The sequence below is a fragment of the Macaca thibetana genome, chromosome 10, assembly GCF_024542745.1.
Source record: "Macaca thibetana thibetana isolate TM-01 chromosome 10, ASM2454274v1, whole genome shotgun sequence".
NCBI classification, from domain to species: Eukaryota; Metazoa; Chordata; class Mammalia; order Primates; family Cercopithecidae; genus Macaca; species Macaca thibetana.
Window position 1 is genome coordinate 28,233,156 of NC_065587.1, and position 22,515 is coordinate 28,255,670.

Sequence of the window (22,515 nt, forward strand, 5' to 3'; positions counted from 1 at the left end):
CATTCTCAAGTTTTAAAAATATCAGCTTTATAAAAAAGCTAATAACACACCAAACCAAACCAGTGACCCTGGTTCTCAGTAAATACTGTGCATGGCAGCTGCCTAATGCTGTCCGGAACATTTTAATTTATTTAAACAATACCTTAGCAATGGCATCCTGTAATCGATTGGCATCATTTCGGGTATGAGCCAGATCTTCCTGCAAGCTACTAGCCAAAGTCTCTGCTTTTTCTTTGTCCAGCCTGACACTCTCCAGGAGGTCCTGAATATCAGATTTGTCTCCAGAGTTATGGATAGAATATAGCTCTGCTACTTTCTGCTTTTCATTCTCCAGCTGGGCCTTCAGGCGATTCATCTCTATCTGGTCACTGGCCACGGTGGCTTTGTACTCCTCTAACGTGGCTGCCAAGGCTGCTTTTCCTTTCTGCTCAGACTCAATAATTCGCTCCATATGGTGACTGCGTTCTTTGAGTGCTCCTATCATTTCTTGAGCTTCCTTGTTGTCCTGTTCTGCCATTTTCAAAGTATTGCTTAAATGCTGCTGGACACCAAGAAGCTGCTCCCGTTCAAAACGGGCATTCTCAGCGAGGTCCATGTAACGTTGCTCTAATTCCATATAGCGCCCACTTTTTACATCTTCATCTATGACATAAGAAATGTGATGCTCATCTAGAAGAGAGCGGAAGTATTCAATCTGTCGACTAAAGTGTTCCAACTTATCGCTCTGCTGACATAAAGACTCCATCAGAATAACCTTCTCTTCTCCAAGCCTTTCGTTTTCACTATTCAGTTCTTGGGTAATCTGCTGTAAATCAGCTAGCTCTTGCAGGGTTGCCTGGAGTTCCTCACTTGTACTGTGTTGGTTCTCTTCCATCTGGTGTATCCGTTCAGTCAGGCAAGCCACCGACACTTCACTGGCGTTCCCGCTGCTCCCCTTCCGGGAGCGCTCTATGCTGGGGATGCCTTCCGACTCTGAGGAGGATGGTGCATCCAGTGCATCATCACTCGATGTGAGGGGCTGGTAGACCTCACTGCACTCGCTGTCTAGATTGTCCATGGAGTTACTGTGCTGATGGTCCATTAGTGTATTTTCATCCTGACTCAAGAGATCCTCCACTGAGCCAGGGGCAGAGCCTTCCACTGAAGAAGTCAGAGTTCCTCCTCCATCGCTCTGGTTACCAGGGGTGATTTCTGGGCTCAGGGACTGATAGCCAAACAGTTTTTCAGAATTGTCTAACCTCTGCTCTAGGGAAAAGCCCAATGCATTCAACCTGTCCTTTAACATTCTGTTTTCATTTTTCAGCTGGTTGAGTTCTTCACGGATGGCAGTATTCTGTTCCTGCAACTGCAATAAAGTAGACTCCACATCAGTCGGCTGGTGAGCCATAATGGTTTCCTTCTCAGATTTTTCATCACCCTCAGAATGGTCCTCATTAATGCCCAGCTGGGCACGCATGTCTCGCAGTTCATTTCTCAAATGTAAAATTTCTACGTCTTTAGTTTTTGCCAGTGTGAGAAGATCCTTCACTTTGGCCTCCAAAGCAGCTCTGTCACTGATCTGATTGTCTGATTTAGACTTGCTCATACGAACGTCACATTCTGTAGCAGTTCGACTGCGGGAACGTTTGGCCAATGCCACGTCATTAGCTCCCTGACCTGCAGAAGGTAGTTTTTTGCTCTGGTTTAATCGGGTACGTTCACGTAATCTTTCTCTAGTAGAACTGGATTCTTTATTACCTGTAGAAGTGCTCCGCTTGGTTGAAGAAGCTGTGCCTATGAGTTTAATACAAAAAATGTAAGGCAAAAATGTTAGCAATAAAAGGCTACATAGAATATACAGTTCCTGCCCCAGGTGTAATGAGATGAAATCCAGGATTTACATAATGATTTAGATATACAATAATCTTGCCTTAGAGTCTGTTACTTTAAAGTTCAATGTCTTCAAAACCAGAAGATCATTCATCTTTTAATTATCAAGGACAAATAAGTTATACACTTTATTTTATATTTTTTTAAAAGAGCAAATTTTAAGGAATGTGAATTACATCTCTATAAAGATGATATTTAAATGATATATATTAACTTGAATCCAGAAGCAGGGTTTTAACCAGTTGGCCAGAGGCATAATATTCTAGGGCAAGACAGGCGAAGATGACTCCAGGATTAGCCAGTCGGTGGTAAACTAACTGTACACAGATAGTGAAGGGAGATCACAGGTGGGCAAGAAGGGAAAAGCAGTCTGTGGGCAAACCAAAAATCTAAGCTACCTACAAGAAACACAAAAATTTTACTCTGACCAAAGTAAATGTGAAAAAGTTTTCACATCATAAAATGCCGCATAAATAGTAACAACTATAACAACAGCTAACACATACCTAGCACTTGGTTATACAAATACATTAACACTTCACATACATTAACTTATATAAGTCTCATTAAACACTTGAGGTAGGTACTATTATCGCCTTGTTTTACAGATAAAGAAACTCAGACACAGACATTAAATAATTTGCCAACATCTCACAGGCAATAAATAGATGAGTCAAAATTCAAACCTAGGCAGTCTGGTTCCAGAATTTGTACCTTAACCAGTATGTTATACTGTCTCTCTAAATGTAAAAAACAACAAAGCACTAATGTTAAATAATGATGATGTGTCAATCAAATCTATGTGAATCACATGATTACTTAACGACTAAAATTTTAAACCTGTGAAAACTGACACAATCATTTATTTAATACGAAAAGAACAAGAAGTTTTCTTTTTTTGTTTTTTGAGATGGAGTCTCTGTCACCCAGGCTGCGGTGCAGTGGAGCGATTTCGGCTCACTGCAACCTCTGCCTCCCAGGTTCAAGCAATTCTCCTTCCTCGGCCTCCCAAGTAGCTGGGATTACAGGTGTGTGCCACCATGTCTGGTTAATTTTTTTGTATTTTTAGTAGAGACAGGGTTTTACCACGTTGGCCAGGCTGGTCTCAAACTCCTGACCTCAAATGATCTGCCCGCCTCGGCCTCCCAAAGTACTGGGATTACAGGCGTGAGCCACTGCACCTGGCCCAGGAATATGTTTAGATACCTGTAAATACTTAAGAAATAATGAATTTTTATGCTAAAAAATAAGATCCACATCTAATCAATAAGTATTTTTAAAGACCCTGTTGGTTCATTAGGTGGTGGGATCCAGGCTGTAGCGGTAACAGGGAGCAAATGATCTCCATGGATATAGGGAGATAGCCACTAACAGAATAGGTGTACAGGAGGGTGCAGAATTCAGGCTGGCCAGAAGATAGATAAGGAGAGGAAGCAGAAGTGAACATGGCACACAGAAAGAAAAAGTACAGTCACACAGTTAACGGAAGCTGCTGGGGAATGTTCATACAGAGTTCTGAAAGGCAGAATTCAGTGAGTCACACTAAGTCAATAAATGATCCTGAATTGGAAAGAAATGTAAGGAAAAGTGCATTTTATGAAAATCTAGAGGATACTGATATGGTTTGGCTGTGTCCCCACCCAAATCTCATCTTGAACTGTAGTTCCCATAATCCCCATGTGTTTCAGGAGGGACCTGTTGGGAGGTAATTTAATCATGGGAGCGGTTACCCTCATGCTGTTTTCATGACAGTGAGTTCTCATGATATCTGATGGTAAAGGGCTTCCCCTTCGCTTGGCTCTCATTCTTCTCCTTCCTGCCACTATGTGGAGAAGTATGTGTTTGCTACCCCTTCCACCATAATTCTGTTTCCAGAGGCCTCGCCATCTCTGTGGACCTGTCAGTAAATTAAACCTCTTTTCTTTATAAATTACTCAGTCTGGGGCAGTTCTTTTTTTTTTTTTTGTTTTGTTTTTTTTTTGAGACGGAGTCTCGCTCTGTAGCCCAGGCTGGAGTGCAGTGGCCGGATCTCAGCTCACTGCAAGCTCCGCCTCCCGGGTTCACGCCATTCTCCGGCCTCAGCCTCCCGAGTAGCTGGGACTACAGGCGCCCGCCACCTCGCCCGGCTAGTTTTTTGTATTTCTTAGTAGAGACGGGGTTTCACCGTGTTATCCAGGATGGTCTCGATCTCCTGACCTCGTGATCCACCCGTCTCGGCCTCCCAAAGTGCTGGGATTACAGGCTTGAGCCACCGCGCCCGGCCTGGGGCAGTTCTTTACAGCAAACTGAGAAGGGACTAATACAGATACTAAGTGGAATACTTAGGAAGAAAGCAGTGCAGCAGAGGAGGAATGTGGGCAAGTAGACCAATGAGGTAAGAGAGTCCTCCATTGAGGGGCGGCAGTAAGAACAGAGAAGAGGCAAGAAATCTGTGACAGATATCAAAGGCAAAAGTAACCAGACTGGGAGAAACAACTGCATATGGAGGCCAAAAATGGAAAAAGATGGCATAACACAGTTTGTTTGTTTTTTTTCTGAGGCTCTGTCACCCAGGCTAGAGTGCAGTTGTGCCATCACAGCTCACAGCAACTCTACCCCCCCGGGCTCAGTTGATCCTCCCACCTCAGCCTCCCGAGTAGCTATGACTACCGGTACACGCCACCATATCCAGCTAATTTTTGTATTTTTTTGTAGAGACGGGGTTTCACCATGTTGGACATGTTGCCCAAGCTGGTCTTGAACTCCTAGGCTCAAGTGATCTGCCCACCTTGGCCTCCCAAAGTACTGGGATTACACATATGCACCATCGCACCAGGCTGGGGTAACTTTTTTCCCCAACATTAATTCCTTTCCCTAGTTCTGTAAGTGGTACTTCATCCTTATCTAAATCAAAAATCCTTACAAAAAAGAACATTTGTTCAAGTTTGAAAGATAAAAGAAGAAAAACTCCTCTACGGATTACTGTAATGAGTAGACAGAATAATCTGAGGTAAAGACAAGTGAATTGACACACTGAAATCAAACAGTCTTAGGAAACTGTCACTGGTGGAGGTAAAGGTAGAGCAGATGAACTGAAGAATAAGGATGTTGTTATAGGCTGAATTGTGCTCCCCACACACAAAAAATTAATATGTTGAAGCCCTAACCCCAAAACCACAAATGTGACTGCACCTGGAGACAGGATAATTAAGTTAAAGAGGTAATTAAGGTAAGATGAAGTCATTAGGGTGGGCCCTAATCCATACGACTGGTGTTCTTGTAAGAGGAGGACATGAGGACACACACAGAGGGACGAACCAGTGAAGACACAGAGAAAGAAGCCATCTGCAAGCCAAAAAAGAGATCTCAGGAGAAAGCAAATCTGCTAACACCCTCATCTCAGACTTCTAGCCTACAGATTTGAGAAAATAAATTTCTGTGGCTTAAGCCATCCAGTCTGTGGTATTTTGTTATGACATCCCCAGCAAAATAAAATAAACATACAAAGCCATACTGGGGCAGCTAATTCGGAGAGGTGATAACTGAATCCTGAGGTCAGGTAACATCAGTCAGCAAGAAACTAAGTATACAAACACATGGAATCTCTCCCAGTACAATTCTAAAGGCAGGAAACCAGAAGACATATAAATGGCAAGAGTATTTTCCTTCCTACCACATCAGCTACAATGTTAAATGTGATGATGACCCCAGGCTTGGGAGTAAAAGACCTTGCCCCACCATCAGCCTTGTGGCCTTGTCAAAACAGATCCCCAATAAATATTTACTAAGCAAATAAATGCATGGCCTTTGCCAAGACACTTAAGCTTTCTCATCTCTAAAATGAGGATACTAGTTCTCTCATAGGGCTACAGTAAGGATAAAATGAAATCATGCCTGTAAATCACAAAGTAAGGACTTCAATATTCCTTCTTGTTAATCACAACTATTATCATTAACAGGGGGGCCCAATCTGAAATGGAAGGAAGAATCTGCATAAAGTCAAAGCAAAAATGAAGACAGTAGGTAATCCTGGGCTAGGAAAGTCTAATACGCACAAGAGGGGCTAAGAGCCTAAATTACGATGACAGAAACGGATCTGATGTAATTTTTACAATTTGCCTTCATAAGCTTTATTACAAATACTTGATCTTATGTTTACTAGAAGTTTTAAAGTTCTTTTTCTATAAATGTAAGAAGTAAAATATGAGAGCATTACTCCTTGGACTGTAGGATAAATTAATTTATCAACTCCATCAAATCTAGAAACAAATACCTGTTACTGAATGAAGAAAGATGGCAGAATTAGAATGAATGGATCTAGGCACTAATCATCAGAGGCTTCTAACATCATTTAAAGAGGGACAATCAGAAACTATGTGTTTCCTGATCGATGGACACACCACCACCTATGAAGGAGTCTTGTATTTTGGTTGTTTTGTTTTCAAAATGGGGTGACGGGGACCTGAATCTGTCCCATAAGGCTCCAATGCCATTTACAATAAATACAGACAATAAAGGGTGATGGGCAAAAACATCATGGGGATATTGTGATATAAAAATCTAGATACTCAGAAACTCTATAGGTCATATGACCAGCTTTCACAAAAATTAAACTGTAAAAATCAGGATAAACCCATAGATTTTAAAAAAGAAGATTTAAGAGACACATCAGCCAATTATATATGGACCTACATGAGTCCTGATCCAAACATAGACAGTAAATAAAACAAAAATACTTATAAGACTGTTGGAAATGTAAATACTCATCGAATATTCAAGTTATGATTTAAGGAATGATTATCAGTTATTTTAAGGACTGATAATGGTATTATGATTATATTTTTGAAAGAATCCTTCTCCTTGGCCAGGCACGGTGGCTCAGGCCTGTAATCCCAACACTTTGGGAGGCTGAGGCAGGCAGATCACGAGGTCAGGAGTTCGAGACCAGCCTGACCAACATGATGAAACCCCATCTTTACTAAAAATACAAAAATTAGCCAGGCTTGGTGGCACATGCCTGTAATCCCAGCTACTCAGGAGACAGAGGTAGGAGAATCGCTTGAACCTGGGAGGCGGAGGTTGCAGTGAGCTGAGATCGCACCATTGCACTCCAGCCTGCATGAACAAGTAAGACTCCGTCTCAAAAAAGAATCCTTCTCTTTCCAAGATAATAAAATATTTATGGACAAAATGATATGATGTCTGGAATCTGCTTCAAAATAACAAGAGGGGAAGGTGGGTATCAAGGAGTTACAACTGGCTGTGAGTTGATAATGGTGATGGGTATGATGAGTATATTGGGCTGAAATATCAATCCACCTACTTTTGTATGTCTAAAACTTCCTATAATCAGATGGAACACTGTAAACACCAATGCATCCTGCCTATTCAAACAAAAAAGCAGCTGAAGTCTCAGACTGAGTGTCACCCATACCTGTGCTAATCTTGGATTTGCTCTCCACGGTGGTCATGGCAGGGGCAGATGCTGAAGGTGCTGCAGATGGGCAGGTGCTTTTCTTTCCTTTAACACCATTAGTCACCGTTACCCCTCCGGCCATTCCAGCTAAAAGGTCATCACTGCTCTTGGTCTAGAAGCAACAGAAAATAAAAACAAATTTACTAGATCAAGCAGATTAGATATTTTAAGACTCAACAAAGCTCATGACTTTTATACTGAGTTCAAGAGCCCTATTACCAAAACTTTCTAACAGGTAATAAGCAGCACACCATACTGTGTTACAGAAACAGAACTTCTTTAGAGGTTTATAAACAATCACGTGCTTCTTTTTAAAATAATAAAATCATACATGTAATCAAAGACTTTATGGAAGCCTGCTATGTGTCCACACATGCCAGATTCAGATGATGGGGGATAGCACATGATATCTTGGGGAAGTCCTGTAATGCCACAGGAAGTGTCATCTTGCAATTTCTAGAAAGAAATATCATTGAGAGTCAAATAATCTTCATTGCTCTAAGGTGATTCCATGATGAGACCAGTATCTAAAAGAATTTATTCTGAAATTTACTTTTTTTACTTTGTAATTCTGTAGTACTCAAATTTTAGTCAAAATTGAAAGGAAGTATTTTCTAAAACATGCATAATATATTAATTAAAAAACTAGAGACTTTACAGCTTGAGCAAGGGTTCTGCTGTCTAAAAGATCATTATTACTTAAGAAAGACCATTTGCAATATTTATATTTTATAAAGGCAATTTTAAAAATATAAGCCTTAAAAAGAAAACACTATAGATAATAAATTGGCTATAAATTTGTTATTCTAAAAAGTAGTGAAGAAACATTTTTACTTCTCCTAGAAATGAAGGGAACACAGAGGAGTTAAAGATGTGGGGGAAAAAAAGAGAAAAACTACTTTTTAACAAAAGAACCCTTGGCCGGGCGCGGTGGCTCAAGCCTGTAATCCCAGCACTTTGGGAGGCCGAGGCGGGTGGATCACAAGGTCAGGAGATCGAGACCATCCTGGCTAACCCGGTGAAACCCCGTCTCTACTAAAAAATACAAAAAAACTAGCCAGGCGAGGTGGCGGGTGCCTGTAGTCCCAGCTACTCGGGAGGCTGAGGCAGAATGGTGTGAACCCGGGAGGCGGAGCTTGCAGTCAGTGGAGATTGCGCCACTGCTCTCCAGCCTGGGCGACAGAGAGAGACTCTGTCTCAAAAAAAAAAAGAACCCAAAAGTTTTCTCTCTTTGGCATGAGTTAGCCAACTGACTTACACTATCTTCAATCTGGAACCGTGCTCTCTCTCAGATAATCATGCTGAATTCACTTCTACAAGTTAAGATAGTTCTTAAGTAACTAATCTCTAAAGTCTCTTCCAGTTCTAAATGTCAGTGACTCCATATGGAGGATATTTCTGCTATTCAATTATGAAAGTTCTAATACAGTACCATTAGGTTAAAAAGAGGCAGAAAAGGCGGGGCACAGTGGCTCATGCCTGTAATCTTAGCATTTTGGGAGGCTGAGGTGAATTACTTGAGCCCAGGAGTTCAACACCAGCCTGGGCAACATAGGGAGACTCCGTCTCTACAAAAAAATTTAAAAACTAATTACCTGGGCAAAGTGGCACATGCCTGTAGTCCCAGCTACTGGGAATGTTGAAGTGAGAGGAACGCTTGAGCCCAGGAGATCAAAGCTGCACTGAGCTGTGATCACACCACTGTACTCCAGCCTAGGCAACAGAGTGAGATCCTTTCCCCACCAACCCCCCAAAAAAGAGACAGAAAAAGGGATAAATATTTTCAATGAATTAAACAGAATTCAACTCTGGTAGTTTAGGGCTGTTACATTATGAAATCTAGAATATATAAAAAGAGCGGGAGACACTGCATTAATTTCAAGGACTGTTCATATTCTTTTTCTTTTTTTTTTCTGAGACAAAGTCTCACTCTGTCACCGAGGCTGGAGTGCACTGGCACGATCTCGGCTCACTGCAATCTCCACCTCCCGGGTACAAGCAATTCTCTCACCTCAGCCTCCTGAGTAGCTAGGACTACAGGCATGCGCCACCATGCCCAGCTAATTTTTGTATCCTTAGTAGAGATGGGATATTGCCACATTGGCCAGGCTGGTCTCAAACTCCTGGCCTCAAGTGATCCACCCACCTTGGCCTCCCAAACTGCTGGGATTACAAGTGTGAGCTACCACGCCTAGCCTATTCATATTCTTTAAGACTTGTTTCTGTTCACAAAAACTGGCCATCAACTATGATGCCGAAAAGTCACACAATGAAAGTCATACCACTTTCCGGCCAATTTGTCCCTCCTCTGTTAGCCAGTAAATAAACTTGACACATTCTTGTATTTTCAATCTTCTTCTATATCCTGCTAATAAAAGTAAAATTATCTTTGAACTAATTTTTCTTCCTCCATAAATTAAATATTCTTCCATTTGATAATAATTACATTGAAAACCACCCCACATTGTCATGTCTAAGTGGATGACTCATCACACTTCTCTGGTTACAATTTGCCTTTGGGTAATGACAAAATTAAATATACATAAGGGCACCAAATCACAAACTTTGCACTTGTAATAATTAAGACAGTACAGCACTGGAACAAGAATAAACTAGTGAAACAAGAGTCCATAAAGAAACTGCATATTTATACACACTTGATTTATAAGCAAAGCAGCAGTGCAGAAAACAAGAATTTTCCAGAAAATGGTGCTAGGTCAAGTGTATACACAATGGGGGCAAAAATAAATGCTGAGACCTACTTCACACCATATCAAACATAAAGTCCAAGGTTTTCTATGATTTTAAGTCTAAAATTGTAAAACAAAGACTTGATCATGACTACATACAAATTAAAATCTTAAAAATAAAAAACCCTCTTAATTAAAAAATGCTAAAATGTTTTGTACAACCAAAAAAATCATAAATATAATTTTAAAACATAAAAAAATGGGAAAGTATATTTGCAATATCTCACAAATAAATGGTTAAGGTCCCTAATACATACAGAATGCTTTAAAATTGAGGGGAAAAAGACCAAAAAAAGACAGAAAAATTAGAAAAATGAATGAATCACACAATCAATTTACACACACACAGAGAGAGAAAATGATGATCAACCTAACTCATAATGAGAGAAATGCAAATTAAGCAGCACTTGTCACTTAATAGATTGGTAAACACGCTCTTTTGGGAAGAATATGGAGAAACAGGCACTCTCCTTAGTAGCTGATGGGATGCACCTTGACAGTCTTATGAAAGGAATCATGCAATATCTAACAAAGCTACACATGTATTTACCTTCTGCCTAGCAACTTCACTTCTAAGAATTTAACCTGAAGATACACCTCCAATAATACAAAAATACATATGCACATGGCTAATTATTCACTGCAGCATTGTTTTTTATTGCAAAATAATGATACGCCTTAAAGGCCTATATACACAGGAAAGCATACGCAGTACACTTCAGTGAATGCAATGAGGTATTAAACAGCAATAAAAAGAAAGACTGCTACAAATTGGTATGGAGAGAAATTTCTAGAGTACACTAAGTGAAAAGATTAACAGAGTTCAAAAGAATACATTTTGCCACCTTTTGTGTAAAAAAGGAAGTAAAAAATGTGTATTTGCTCATTTATGCAAAAAGAAACATGAGAAGAATAAACAAAAACTAAATTGCCTGTTAACCTCTGGGGTGGGTGGGAACCACGTAAGAGGGAATGGGTAAGGGGAGGGATACTTTTCTGAATATATCTTCTCATATAGTTCTAACTCATGGAGCCATGTTAGTGTTTCATATGCTTAAAATAAACAAATAAATAAAATTTAAATAAAGATAGGAAAAGCCTAAAATGGAATAGGATAGGAACAAACAGATTAAATATTTCAAATGAACAACATAACCCAAGTATTTTTTCAACACAGTAGTATTTTCACCATAAATCCTCAAACTCTCAAGCCAAAGACAAAAGTATGCAAATATTGAACTTCAGGCCAGTCACAGTAGCTCACACCTGTAATCCCAGCACTCCGGGAGGCTGAGGTGGGCGGATCATGAGGTCAGGAGTTCAAGACCAGCCTGGCCAACATGGTGAATTCCCGTCTCTACTAAAAATACAAAAATTAGCTGGGCATGGCAACACGTGCCTGTAATCCCAGTTACTCAGGTGAGGCAGGAGAATCGCTTGAACCTGGGAGGCAGAGGTTGCAGTGAGCTAAGATCTCACCACTGCATTCCAGTCTGGCGACACAGCTAGACTCCGTCTCAAAAAAAAAAAAAAAAAAAAAAAAATTGAACTTCAGTTGATAAATTTGTTTTTCACAGTTGTACAGATAATTCTAAAACTGTTTTCTGTACATTCTAGGGTGGAGAAAACAAGTAAATATAGGTTGTAAAAGCCAGGTGTTTCAGTGTTGGATAAATGGATTACAATTATAGGATGTGGAAAGGCTGTTATGAACCCTTTAAGTCGATGGAATTGGAAATATCAGGGTGAACTCACACATTTCAATAGATACAGATATGGAAATTGACATAGGGGTGTGTGTGTGTGTGTGTTTGTGTGTGTGTGTCCCAAAAGCAATTAACACATCTAACCTCCAGGTCTTAGTTTCTAAGTACTATCCTCCGCTAAAAGGAACAAGGCCTCCTTGAAGAAATGGCTGATTCTAGGGTTGGGACTGAAAAGGTACAAAAGTTATTGTGCCAGAAATGAAGGAAGTGCTCAAAGAGTAACAGGTACACGTCAAAAGGACACAGGAACCAGCCTGACAGGGCTCCCAGTGGACAAATCAGGGATAATCTAGGCATAAAACTAAATGATCCTAATAATTTATACCCCACTGAGTAAGAATCTATGAATTCACAATAAAATAAATGAATATATAAAACAAGGGAAAGTAAAAATTCTTCCTTGTAGCAGAATGCCAACTAATACATGTAGAAGGAATGACAGAATTAGAAAACGTACCATGTGGCAAAAATCTCAGTACTAACTGATTTGGGAAAGAAATATCCAAAAAAAATGCTAAAACCAGGGTGAAAAGTGATTTTCTTCTATCTATAATATTAAAGCTGAACATAGATATACCCTATGGTCCAGTAATTTCACTCCTCGTTCTAGAACCAACACAAATGGGTGCACATGTGTATTAATACACACGTATAAAAATGTTCATAACAATTATACTCATATCCACAAAGAAGAAACTCCAAAAGTCTGCCAATAGTAGTAAAAGTCTGTCAATAGTAGAAGAGATGAACCAACTGTGGTATGTTCATCCCATGGATTACTATCCAGCAATGAAAAGGAAGTGACCGCTGCTAGATACAACAGGACAGACAAGAAACCAGACACACTAAGAACACAGTGTATGACTACGTTCCTGTAAAGATCAAAAACTGGCAAAATTCATCTCTGGTGCTAAAAGTTAGAATGGTAGTTACCTTGCAGGGGGACAGGAAGGGCAATGATTAAGCAGAGGCATGGTGGAAGTTTCTGAGGGGCACGTATGTTTTGTTTCTTGAACTAGGTGGTGACTGCAGGGTATGTTTCATTTTATGATGATTCACTAAGCTCAACACCTATGCTCTGTGGACTTTGCTGTACGTATGCTTTACTTCAACAAAAAAAGTAACAATAAAACAAAACGCAACTCTGCATTTTCCAACTTACCTTTTACCCTAAGCTACTAGCAGGCTCTCTGCTATTTTTCCCTATTTCAATTTCTGCTACAAAATTCTGTAAAGGCATGTGCATTCCCACACATAAACATCCCCCATTGGCAAGTCTAAAAACATGAAATTGATGGAGGAATAAATGTTCAGTCTACTCTATAACTGATGCAAAATGCAAATAATTTGGTACAAACATTCCAGACACAAATACTGAAATACTACAACCAGGTACATATACTTCTCAAGGTCAAGCCGGAGTTTCACAGTCTGCATCTTTCTCTCAAATTTGAAGATTTGTTATCAAATTTTACCTTTCAAGTTTCAGAGGTGGATTGTTCATAATGTTAAACATCTACACTGTATGACCACAAATAATCATGGAGAGTTATCAATTATAGATTCTAATTGAAGCTTATTAATTCATATCTGTAATTTTTAGAAAAAATTATCATCAGTATAATGGAAAAGTATATTACTTCAAAAGAACTAATCATGAACACCTGAATAGTAAGTGAACCCTGCAAAGTGCAGGCATGCAGGAAACCCTCTCTACATGGAAAACAATCCTCTCCACTGACTGTGACAAAGAAGAATTAAGCATACAAAGGCTGCAAGCCCAATGACAAAGCTCCTGACAAAAGTGGGAATAATGTCCCCAAAACTCACTGTGAGCAGCAGTAGTGTTTTGTACTTACAAAAGCTCCAACCAGCAGTGAAGTGTTCTGGATCAAAAGCATCCTTCCCCTTAACCCTCAACTACATCTAGCCTCAAACAATACTTGAAATGAGAGAGGTGAAGAAATGCATATCCTGTCACTACAAGAAGAGAGTCATGAGAATATCATGCTGTGACAGACACACAGGTGTGGGTGTCCATAAATGAATGGGTGTGTGCACATGCTGTCTCAATAATTAAGCCAAACACTTCATTCATCTGGTTAATCATCAATGCTCCATGACAGTTAAAGGAATCCAAATTGTAGGAAATATCTAGGTGCCAGAGAAGCACAGTAAAATTTAAAAAGTTAGAAAAATAAAATAACACTTTTAGTCTGTGGGGTCTCAAAGCCCTTCAATGTTTTCTATTGTTTCTTTTCACGATTTTCCTCTTCCTTCTGTTTTTACTTTAATCTCCATTTAATGACTTTTTCCTTCCCCTCTCTTAAGTGAAGGCAATTGCTCCACTCCAGGAAAAGTGTTGCCAAATACCTTTACCTCTGCCCTGACCTTCCTGCTACACACACACACACACACACCCTACTTAAACAAACTTGTCAACGCAGCAGAGCCAAAGCTATGGACAGCTGGCATGTGCTGGCAAGAGTAAGTGTACAGTTTTGCTTTACAGTGGAAAAGTACTCACTGTTCAAGACCTAACTCCCAGCAACTCCAGATCCAAGACTCAGAAGATGTAACATGCCTGCTCAGTGCACATTCCATAGTAAACCTCCAAAGACACTGCCGGCCACTGGCGAAGAGGCCACAGAAAGAAGGCAGCAGTGCACATCCAATGCCAACATTTCAACCTGTTCTTCCAGTCACATAAATAACAGGTCACCTAGTCACACAGGCACTCCACGTCAGAGAGCCCCAGCAACTGAATAACCAGTTAGGTCAGAAAATGTCACCTGTCTTACATCAAAGAGCAGCAGCATTGCCACCAACAAAATGATTCAGTGTGTTCACTGAGACAATGGAAGCTGGGCAAGGGTCTATTCCTGGTACCATCCTCCAGGTCACAGAATGATACCTAACAATTCATCAGGGCCATAGCAAGGAGAAAATCTGTGTGCATCTCCAAGCCAAAGGAATAAGCCTGGGTTCAGTTCCAACAACCTTAGAATAGAAAAACCAGCATTTCCTGTTAGATCTTTCAACACATATAAGGAAGTTCCTCATCACCTGTTCCTGGGTTCCTTCTTAAAATAATTAAGCCATGATCTATCAGGGCCCTGCCTGGAAAAAAGGATTTTGAACAGATCATGTTTCCAGTTGTGCTTGCGTACGCACACCCCTAGTCCAGCTACTAGAGAGGCTGAGGCAGGAGGATCCACTGAAACCAGGAGACCAGCCTGGGCAGCACATATCTCATCCCTTTTAAAAAAAAATGGTAATACTAATATCTCATCTCTTTTAAAAAAAAGGGTAATAATAATAATAATAATCATCATCATCATCATCATCATGGACCAGCTGCCAGAAGAAAAACAGCAATTTGTGGCAGTGAAGGTGAGATAGACAGGCAGATAAAAACACCTGTCTAGGGGTCACAGGACTGTCAGACTTGGCTCACATGCCCTTTTCATAAAAGTTTCCCAGGCTTGAAACAATTATTTATCTACCTGAAACTGTTCACAATGCTTTACTGCTCTCCCAGGGTATCTGACATTCTCCCTGGGTATTTTCATTAATCATGTTTGTGCCTTGCCTCCATCCTTTTCTCCACAAGCTCCCTGAAGGCAGAGTGTACCTCCAGCTCACACAATTACAGCATCCTGCACAAGGCAGGTGCTTAATTATTGTTTCATGAACAAGCCTATTGTCTGGTTTCATTCAAAAAGACAGACCAAAAACACCAATTATGTCCACCCCACTGTAAGCTCTCTTCAAAGGCCAAGTGTTCCCAGCACCAGAAGAGGGCACGCCCATAAGAATGCTCATTTAATATATTAAACGTCATATTTAAATTCAGTCCTCCAAAAACCCATCATGTATTCAAACATCACCACATGAATACCTTTGACAATGATGCTGCTGTTCCAGGTTTTACAAGTTTGCCTCCCGTAGAAGCTGAAGAGCTGTTTTCAGGTTTAACTTTTTCTGCTGTTTGCGTTTTACTTATTCCAGACACTTTAGGCACTGAGCCAACACTCCTGCTTGCTTTCTTCATTCTGGGCTGCCTCTTCGTGATGCATTTACAAGCAAATCTGTGGGAAAAAATGGCATTACACTGAGAACGTAACTGGAAGAAAGCTCTTTAGAAATTTGTTTTCAAAGAATTTTACCATATGATAAAACTGTTTGAAGGCTAGATGTCACTACAGAAAAGTTGAAAAACTCTTTTTTTTTTTTTTTGAGATGGAGTCTCGCTCTGTCACCCAGGCTGGAGTGCAGTGGTGTGATCTCAGCTCACTGCAATCTCCGCCTCCCGGTTTCATGCCATTCTCCTGTCTCAGCCTCCCCAGTAGCTGGGACTACAGGTGCCCACCACCTCATCTGGCTAATTTTTTGTATATTTAGTAGAGACGGGGTTTCACCATGTTAGCCAGGATGGTCTCGATCTCCTGACCTTGTGATCCGCCCGCCTTGGCCTCCCAAAGTGCTGGGATTACAGGTGTGAGCCACCATGCCCAGCTGAAAAATTCTTAGATATACAAATCAGAACATACCTTATTTAAGGCTTTATTCTTGAATATTACTATTTTGAAGTTATTTTGTACATTCCAGCTCATTTAGTAAAAAGAATGTCCTAGATCTCTAACAGAAATGACTAAATATAACACAGTGTAGATTATCTTCAGCATTTAATAAAGCAATAATCATCCTGGCATTTCAGAATTAGCCATTTGCAGGTATCTAAAAGTGATCATACTTTCCAAATTATCCAGCAAAGTCCTAATTTCAAATATTTGCTGTAATATCCCATATAAGTCAGCAGAATATCTCAGAAATCCCAAAATTCAGGATCTAAACCTACTTCCAACTATACCTCTCTCTTCAAGAGGCAGCAGGGAAATTCTTTTTTTTGAGACAGCCTTACTTCAGGCTGGAGTGCAGGTGGTGCAATCACAGGTCACTGCAGCCTCGACTTGCTGGACTCAGGTGCTTCTCCCACCTCAGCCTCTCAAGTAGCTGGGATTACAGGCATGCACCACCAAGCCTAGCTAATTTTTTGTAGAGATGGGGTTTTGCCATGTTACACAGGCTGGTCTCGAAGTCCTGGGCTCAAGCGATCCTCCTGCCTTGGCCTCCCAAAGTGTTGGGATTACAGGCATGAGGCAGTATGCCCAGCCAGAAATTCTTTCTCAAAACATCAGCCCCAATATTGGTTCAGAAAACAAAACCATTCTATATACTTGGAAGGAATATGGCAACAGTTTTCCTCCACCTAAGTGGTACATACTTGATTTCACAGCTAAGAGGACTTGAAATAACACTGGCAACACACAAAGCTGAAGCCAGATAAGCTCTTAAATACGCATTTGTTAACTGAACTAGAAAAAGCAGTCTCTGTAATAATGTTTAGAAAGATATCTTGGATCATTTTGGGTGAGTAATAAAATTATAAAAAATGAGAGCCTATTCTGAATGTAAGGTTTATGTATGATGACTCTGATAAACCATATTGAGCATAAAAAGAAGTTGGTCTATTTTATGAGGATTTCTATACACTAATAAAAAGGAAATAACCTTTTGGCAAAGGCTCATTCCAATGACTTTACTGAATGTTCTACCTAGACTGTGCTTGAGCACTCTAGATTTATTTTGCCTTTACATAAAACAATCTGTATCAACTGGTTTGGTGGGAGGATAGTGAGACAGCGTGAAGGGGGCTGTGCTCTACCCTCAACACGGTAAGGCCTTGGAAAAAAGAATGCTGCCACTAACCTCAATCAAAATACAACAAACCCTCAGAGATGCTCCTGTAGCTTTTCCCCAACTTCCTAGTTATCCCTTACAGAAAATGATGCATATGGTAATGATCAAATTATCTATCTACTCTTAACCCTTTTGCTTTCTACTTTCCTAATCCAGTTGAGTAATCTGCCCAGGGTCCCTCTAGTTCAGCTCTCTCATCTATTTCCTACCCCATTCCAGGGATACTGAAAATGACCAAGAGAGATTCAAGCAGCATCCGTTGACAGGTATAACATACAGTTATACTGATCCCTGCTAACCAGTAACATATGCTTTTCTCACCTACTAAAATGAAAGAATTAGATTGGATGCATTCACTAACTCAAGGTACTGTAGAAAAACCAAATCAAATTATTAAGAACCTTTCCTTCAACTTCTCACTATTTACTCAACTTCTCACTATTTATTTATTTATTTATTTATTTATTTATTTATTTATTTATTTATTTTAGACACAGTTTCGCTGTCACCCAGGGTGGTGTGCCGGGGTGCGATCTCAGCTCAGTGCAGCCTTTGCCTCCTAGGCTGATCCTCCCACCTCAGCCTCCCAAGCTAGCTGGGACTACAGGCATGTGCTACCACACCTGGCTACGTTTTTGTATTTTTAGTAAAGACAGGGTTTTACCAGGTTGCCCAGGTTGGTTTTGAACTCCTGGGTTCAGGTGATTTGCCCCACTCAGCCTCCCAAAATGCTGGGATTACAGGTGTGAGCCACTGCACCTAGACAACTTCTCACTTTTTAGCTTCTCTTCTGTAAGTCTTATGTCGTGTAAATGGCTCCCCAAACTTTTTTCTTCTCACTTTTCTACCAACTTCCATGCCTGCACTCCTTTCTACTGTACCACTCAGATGCTCAACCATTCTCAGCCTACCCTTCCAGCCTCTGTCAAATTAACATTTTCGACCAGGCATGCGTGGTAGCTCACACCTACAATCCCAGCACTTTGGGAGGCCAAGGCGGATGGATCACTTTAAGTCAGGAGACCAGCCTGGCTAACATGATGAAACCCCGTCTACTAAAAATACAAAAAATTAGCCAGGCGTGGTGGGGGGCGCCTGTAGTCTCAGCTACTCAGGAGGCTGAGAGAGGAGAATGGTATGAACCCGGGAGGTGGAGTTTGCAGTGAGCAGAGATCACGCCACTGCACTCCAGCCTGGGTGACAGAGCAAGACTCTGTCTCAAAAAATAAAAATAAAAATAAAATACAAAAATTAACTGGTGTGGTGGTGCACACCAGTAATTGCAGATGCTCAGGTAACTGAAGCATGAGAATCACTTGAACCCAGGAGGCTGAGGTTGCAGTGAGCGAAGATTGTGCCACTGCACTCCAGCCCAGGCAACAGAGTGAGACTCTGTCTCAAAAAAGAAAAAGAAAAAAACATTAACATTTTTTAGACCAGCACTGTCTAATAGAACTTCCTAGTCAGGCATGGTAGGACACACCTATAGCCCCAGATAATTGTGAGGCTGAGGTGGAAGGACTGCTTGGGGCCCCAGAGTTCGAGGCTGCAGTGAGCTAGAATCACATCACTGCACTACAGCCTGGGTGACAGACTCTGTCTCTAAAAAAAAAAAAAAAAAGGCCAGGGCAGTGGCTTACACTTGTAATCCCAGCACTTTGGGAGGCTGAGGCGGCGGATCACGAGGTCAAGGGATTAAGACCATCCTGGCCAACGTGGTGAAACCCCGTCTCTATTAAAAATACAAAAATTAGCTGGGAGTGGTGGCACACACCTGTAGTCCCAGCTATTTGGGAGGCTGAGGCAGGAGAATCGCTTGAACCTGGGAGGTGGAGGTTGCAGTGAGACAAAATCGTACCACTGCACTTCCAGCCTGGCAACAGAGTGAGACTCCATCTTAAAAAAAAAAAAAAAAAAAAAAAAGAAAAAGAAAAGGAAAAAGAGGAAGGGAAGGGGAGGGGAGGACAAGTGCAGTGGCTCACACCTTCTGAGGCAAAAGCAGGAGGATCACTTGGGGTTAGGAGTTCAAGACCAGCCTGGGCAATATAGTGAAATCCCTTCTACAAAATATCAAACAAACAAAAAAAATTAGCCAGGTGTAAGTGGTATGCACCTGTAGTCCTAGCTACTCAGGAGGCCAGGCAGGAGAATCCCTTGACCCCAGGCATTAAAGGTTACAGTGAGCTATAATGTTGCCACTGCACTCCAGCCTGGGCAACAAGAGAAAGACTCTAACGCAGTGGCTCACACCTGTAATCCCAGCACTTTGGGAAGCCGAGGCGGGCGGATCACGAGGTCAGGAGATCGAGACCATCCGGGCTAACACGGTGAAACCCCGTCTCTGCTAAAAAATGCAAAAAATTAGCCAGGCGAGGTGGTGGGCACCTGTAGTCCCAGCTACTCGGGAGGCTGAGGCAGGAGAATGGCGTGAACCCGGGAGGTGGAGCTTGCAGTGAGCCGAGATCGCGCCACTGCACTCCAGCCTGGGCGACTGAGCGAGACTCCGTCTCAAAAAAAAAAAAAGAAGAAGAAAAAAAAACTTCCTGCAATAATGCACATGTTATATGTATCTATCTATACTAATGGTAGCCTCTAGCCACTTGTGGCTACTAAACACTTAACAATGTAGCTAGCGTGACTGAATAACTGAACTTTGTTTGTTTGTTTTTGAGACTGAGTCTCTTTCTGTCACCATGCAGTGGCTTAATCTCGGCTCACTGCAACTTATGCCTCCCAGGTTCAAGCAATTCTCCTGTCTCAGATTCCTGAGTAGCTGGAACTACAGGTACACACCACCATGCTCAACTAATTTTGTATCTTTAGTAGAGACAGTTTCACCATGTTGGCCAGGCTGGCCTCGAACTCCTGACCTCAGGTGATCTGCCCGCCTCAGCCTCCCAAAGTGCTGGGATTACAGGTGTGAGCCACCACACTCGACCAAGAACCAAATTTTAAATTTTATTTAAATTTAAAGTTGCATGTGGTTGGTGGCTACCATACTGGACAACGAAATAGACTGTTACTTTCCTGCCGCTCTATCGGTCTCTGAAACAAAACCTAATTAACAAAATGTGTTATACTCATCCAATAGAATACTGTTCAGCCACAAAAAGGAACAAAATACTGATATATCTTATAATACGGGTGAACCTTGAAAGCAATACAAAGATGACCCCTGACTTACTATTTTTAAACTTTACAATGTTTCAACTTTACAATGATGTGAAAGCAATTTAGAAACCACCCTTTAGAGTACCCATACAACCATTCTGTTTTTCACTGTCAGTACTGTATTCAATAAATTACATAAGATATTCAAAACTATTATAAAATAGGCTTTGTATTAGATGATTCTGTCTAAATGTAGACTAATGTAAGTGTTCTGACCATGTTTAAGGTATGTTAGGTATGATAAGTGCATTTTAAACTTATGACATTGTCAACTTACGAGGGGTTTACAGGATGTAACCCCATGTTAAAAAAAAGGAGCATCTATACCAAATAAAAAAGGCCACGTAAATGTCTTCTTTTGAGAAGTGTCTGTTCATACCCTTTGCCCACTTTTTGATGGGGTTGTTTTTTCCTTGTAAATCTGTTTAAGTTACTTCTAAGTTCTGGATATTAGACCTTTGTTAGACAGGTAGATTGCAAAAATTTTCTCCCATTCTGTAGGTTGCCTGTTTGCTCTGATGATAGTTTCTTTTTCTGTGTAGATCTTTAGTTTAATTAGATCCCATTTGTCAATTTTGGTTTTTGTTGCAATTGCTTTTGGTGTTTTCATCACAAAGTCTTTGCCGATGTCTATGTCCTGAATGGTACTGCCTAGGTTTTCTTCCAGGGTTTTTATGGTTTGGGGTTTTACATTTAAGTCTGTAATCCATCTTGAGTTAATTTTTTTTTTTTTTTTTTTGAGATGGAGTCTCGCTCTGTCGCCCAGGCTGGAGTGCAGTGGTGCGATCTCGGCTCACTGCAAGCTCCGCCTCCCAGGTTCATGCCATTCTCCTGCCTCAGCCTCTCGAGTAGCTGGGACTACAGGTGCCCACCACGATGCCCGGCTAATTTTTTGTATTTTTAGTAGAGACGGAGTTTCACTGAGTTAGCCAGGATGGTCTCGTCTCCTGATCTTGTGATCCGCCTGCCTCAGCCTCCCAAAGTGCTGGGATTACAGGCGTGAGCCACTGCGCCCGGCCTTGAGTTAATTTTTTATAAGGTGTAAGGAAGGGGTCCAGTTTCAGTTTTCTGCATATGGCTAGCCAGTTTTCCCAGTACCATTTAATGAACAGAAGATCCTTTCCCTATTACTTGTTTTTGTCAGGTTTGTTGAAGATCAGATGGTTGTTGATGTGTAGTGTTATTTCTGAGGTCTCTATTCTGTTCCACTGTTCTATATATCAATATCACTGATCATCAAAGAAATGCAAATCAAAACCACAATGAGAAAACATCTCATGCTAGTCAGAATTTCAATGATTAAAATCAAGAAACAATAGATGTTGGCAAGGCTGTGGAGAAACAGGAATGCTTTTACACTGTTGGTGGGAATGTAAATTAGTTCAACCATTGTGGAAGACAGTATGGTGATTCCTCAAGGATCTAGAACCAGAAATACCCCAGCAATCCCATTACTGGGTATATACTCAAAGGAATACAAATCGTTCCACTATAAAGACACACGCACACGGTACATTTACTGCAGCACTGTTTACAATAGCAAAGACATGGAACCAACCCAAATGCCCATCAATGATAGACTGGATGAAGAAAATGTGGTACATATACAGCATGGAATACTATGCAGCCATAAGAAGGAATGAGACCATGTCCTTTGGAGGAACATGGATGAAGATGGAAGCCATCATCCTCAGCAAACACAGGAACAGAAAACCAAACACTGCATTTTCTTAGTCATAAG

The 22,515-nt window shown here is 40.9% G+C and overlaps 1 protein-coding gene across 7 annotated transcripts in view; it reads right to left on the reverse strand.

Annotated features, from left to right (window-relative positions):
• The window catches only part of SPECC1L (sperm antigen with calponin homology and coiled-coil domains 1 like), a 343,168-nt gene that overhangs the window by 93,062 nt on the left and 227,591 nt on the right, over positions 1–22,515 (reverse strand). For 6 of the 7 annotated variants that reach the window (XM_050746048.1, XM_050746046.1, XM_050746045.1 and 3 more), the window contains 3 exons: positions 15,742–15,931; positions 7,283–7,436; positions 143–1,773 (listed from right to left, as the gene is read on the reverse strand). In XM_050746048.1, the coding sequence (XP_050602005.1) occupies positions 143–1,773; positions 7,283–7,436; positions 15,742–15,894 (1,938 nt within the window). In that variant the 5' untranslated portion in view covers positions 15,895–15,931. The remainder of the gene's footprint in view (positions 1–142; positions 1,774–7,282; positions 7,437–15,741; positions 15,932–22,515) is intronic. The other variant, XM_050746050.1, reaches the window with a different exon arrangement.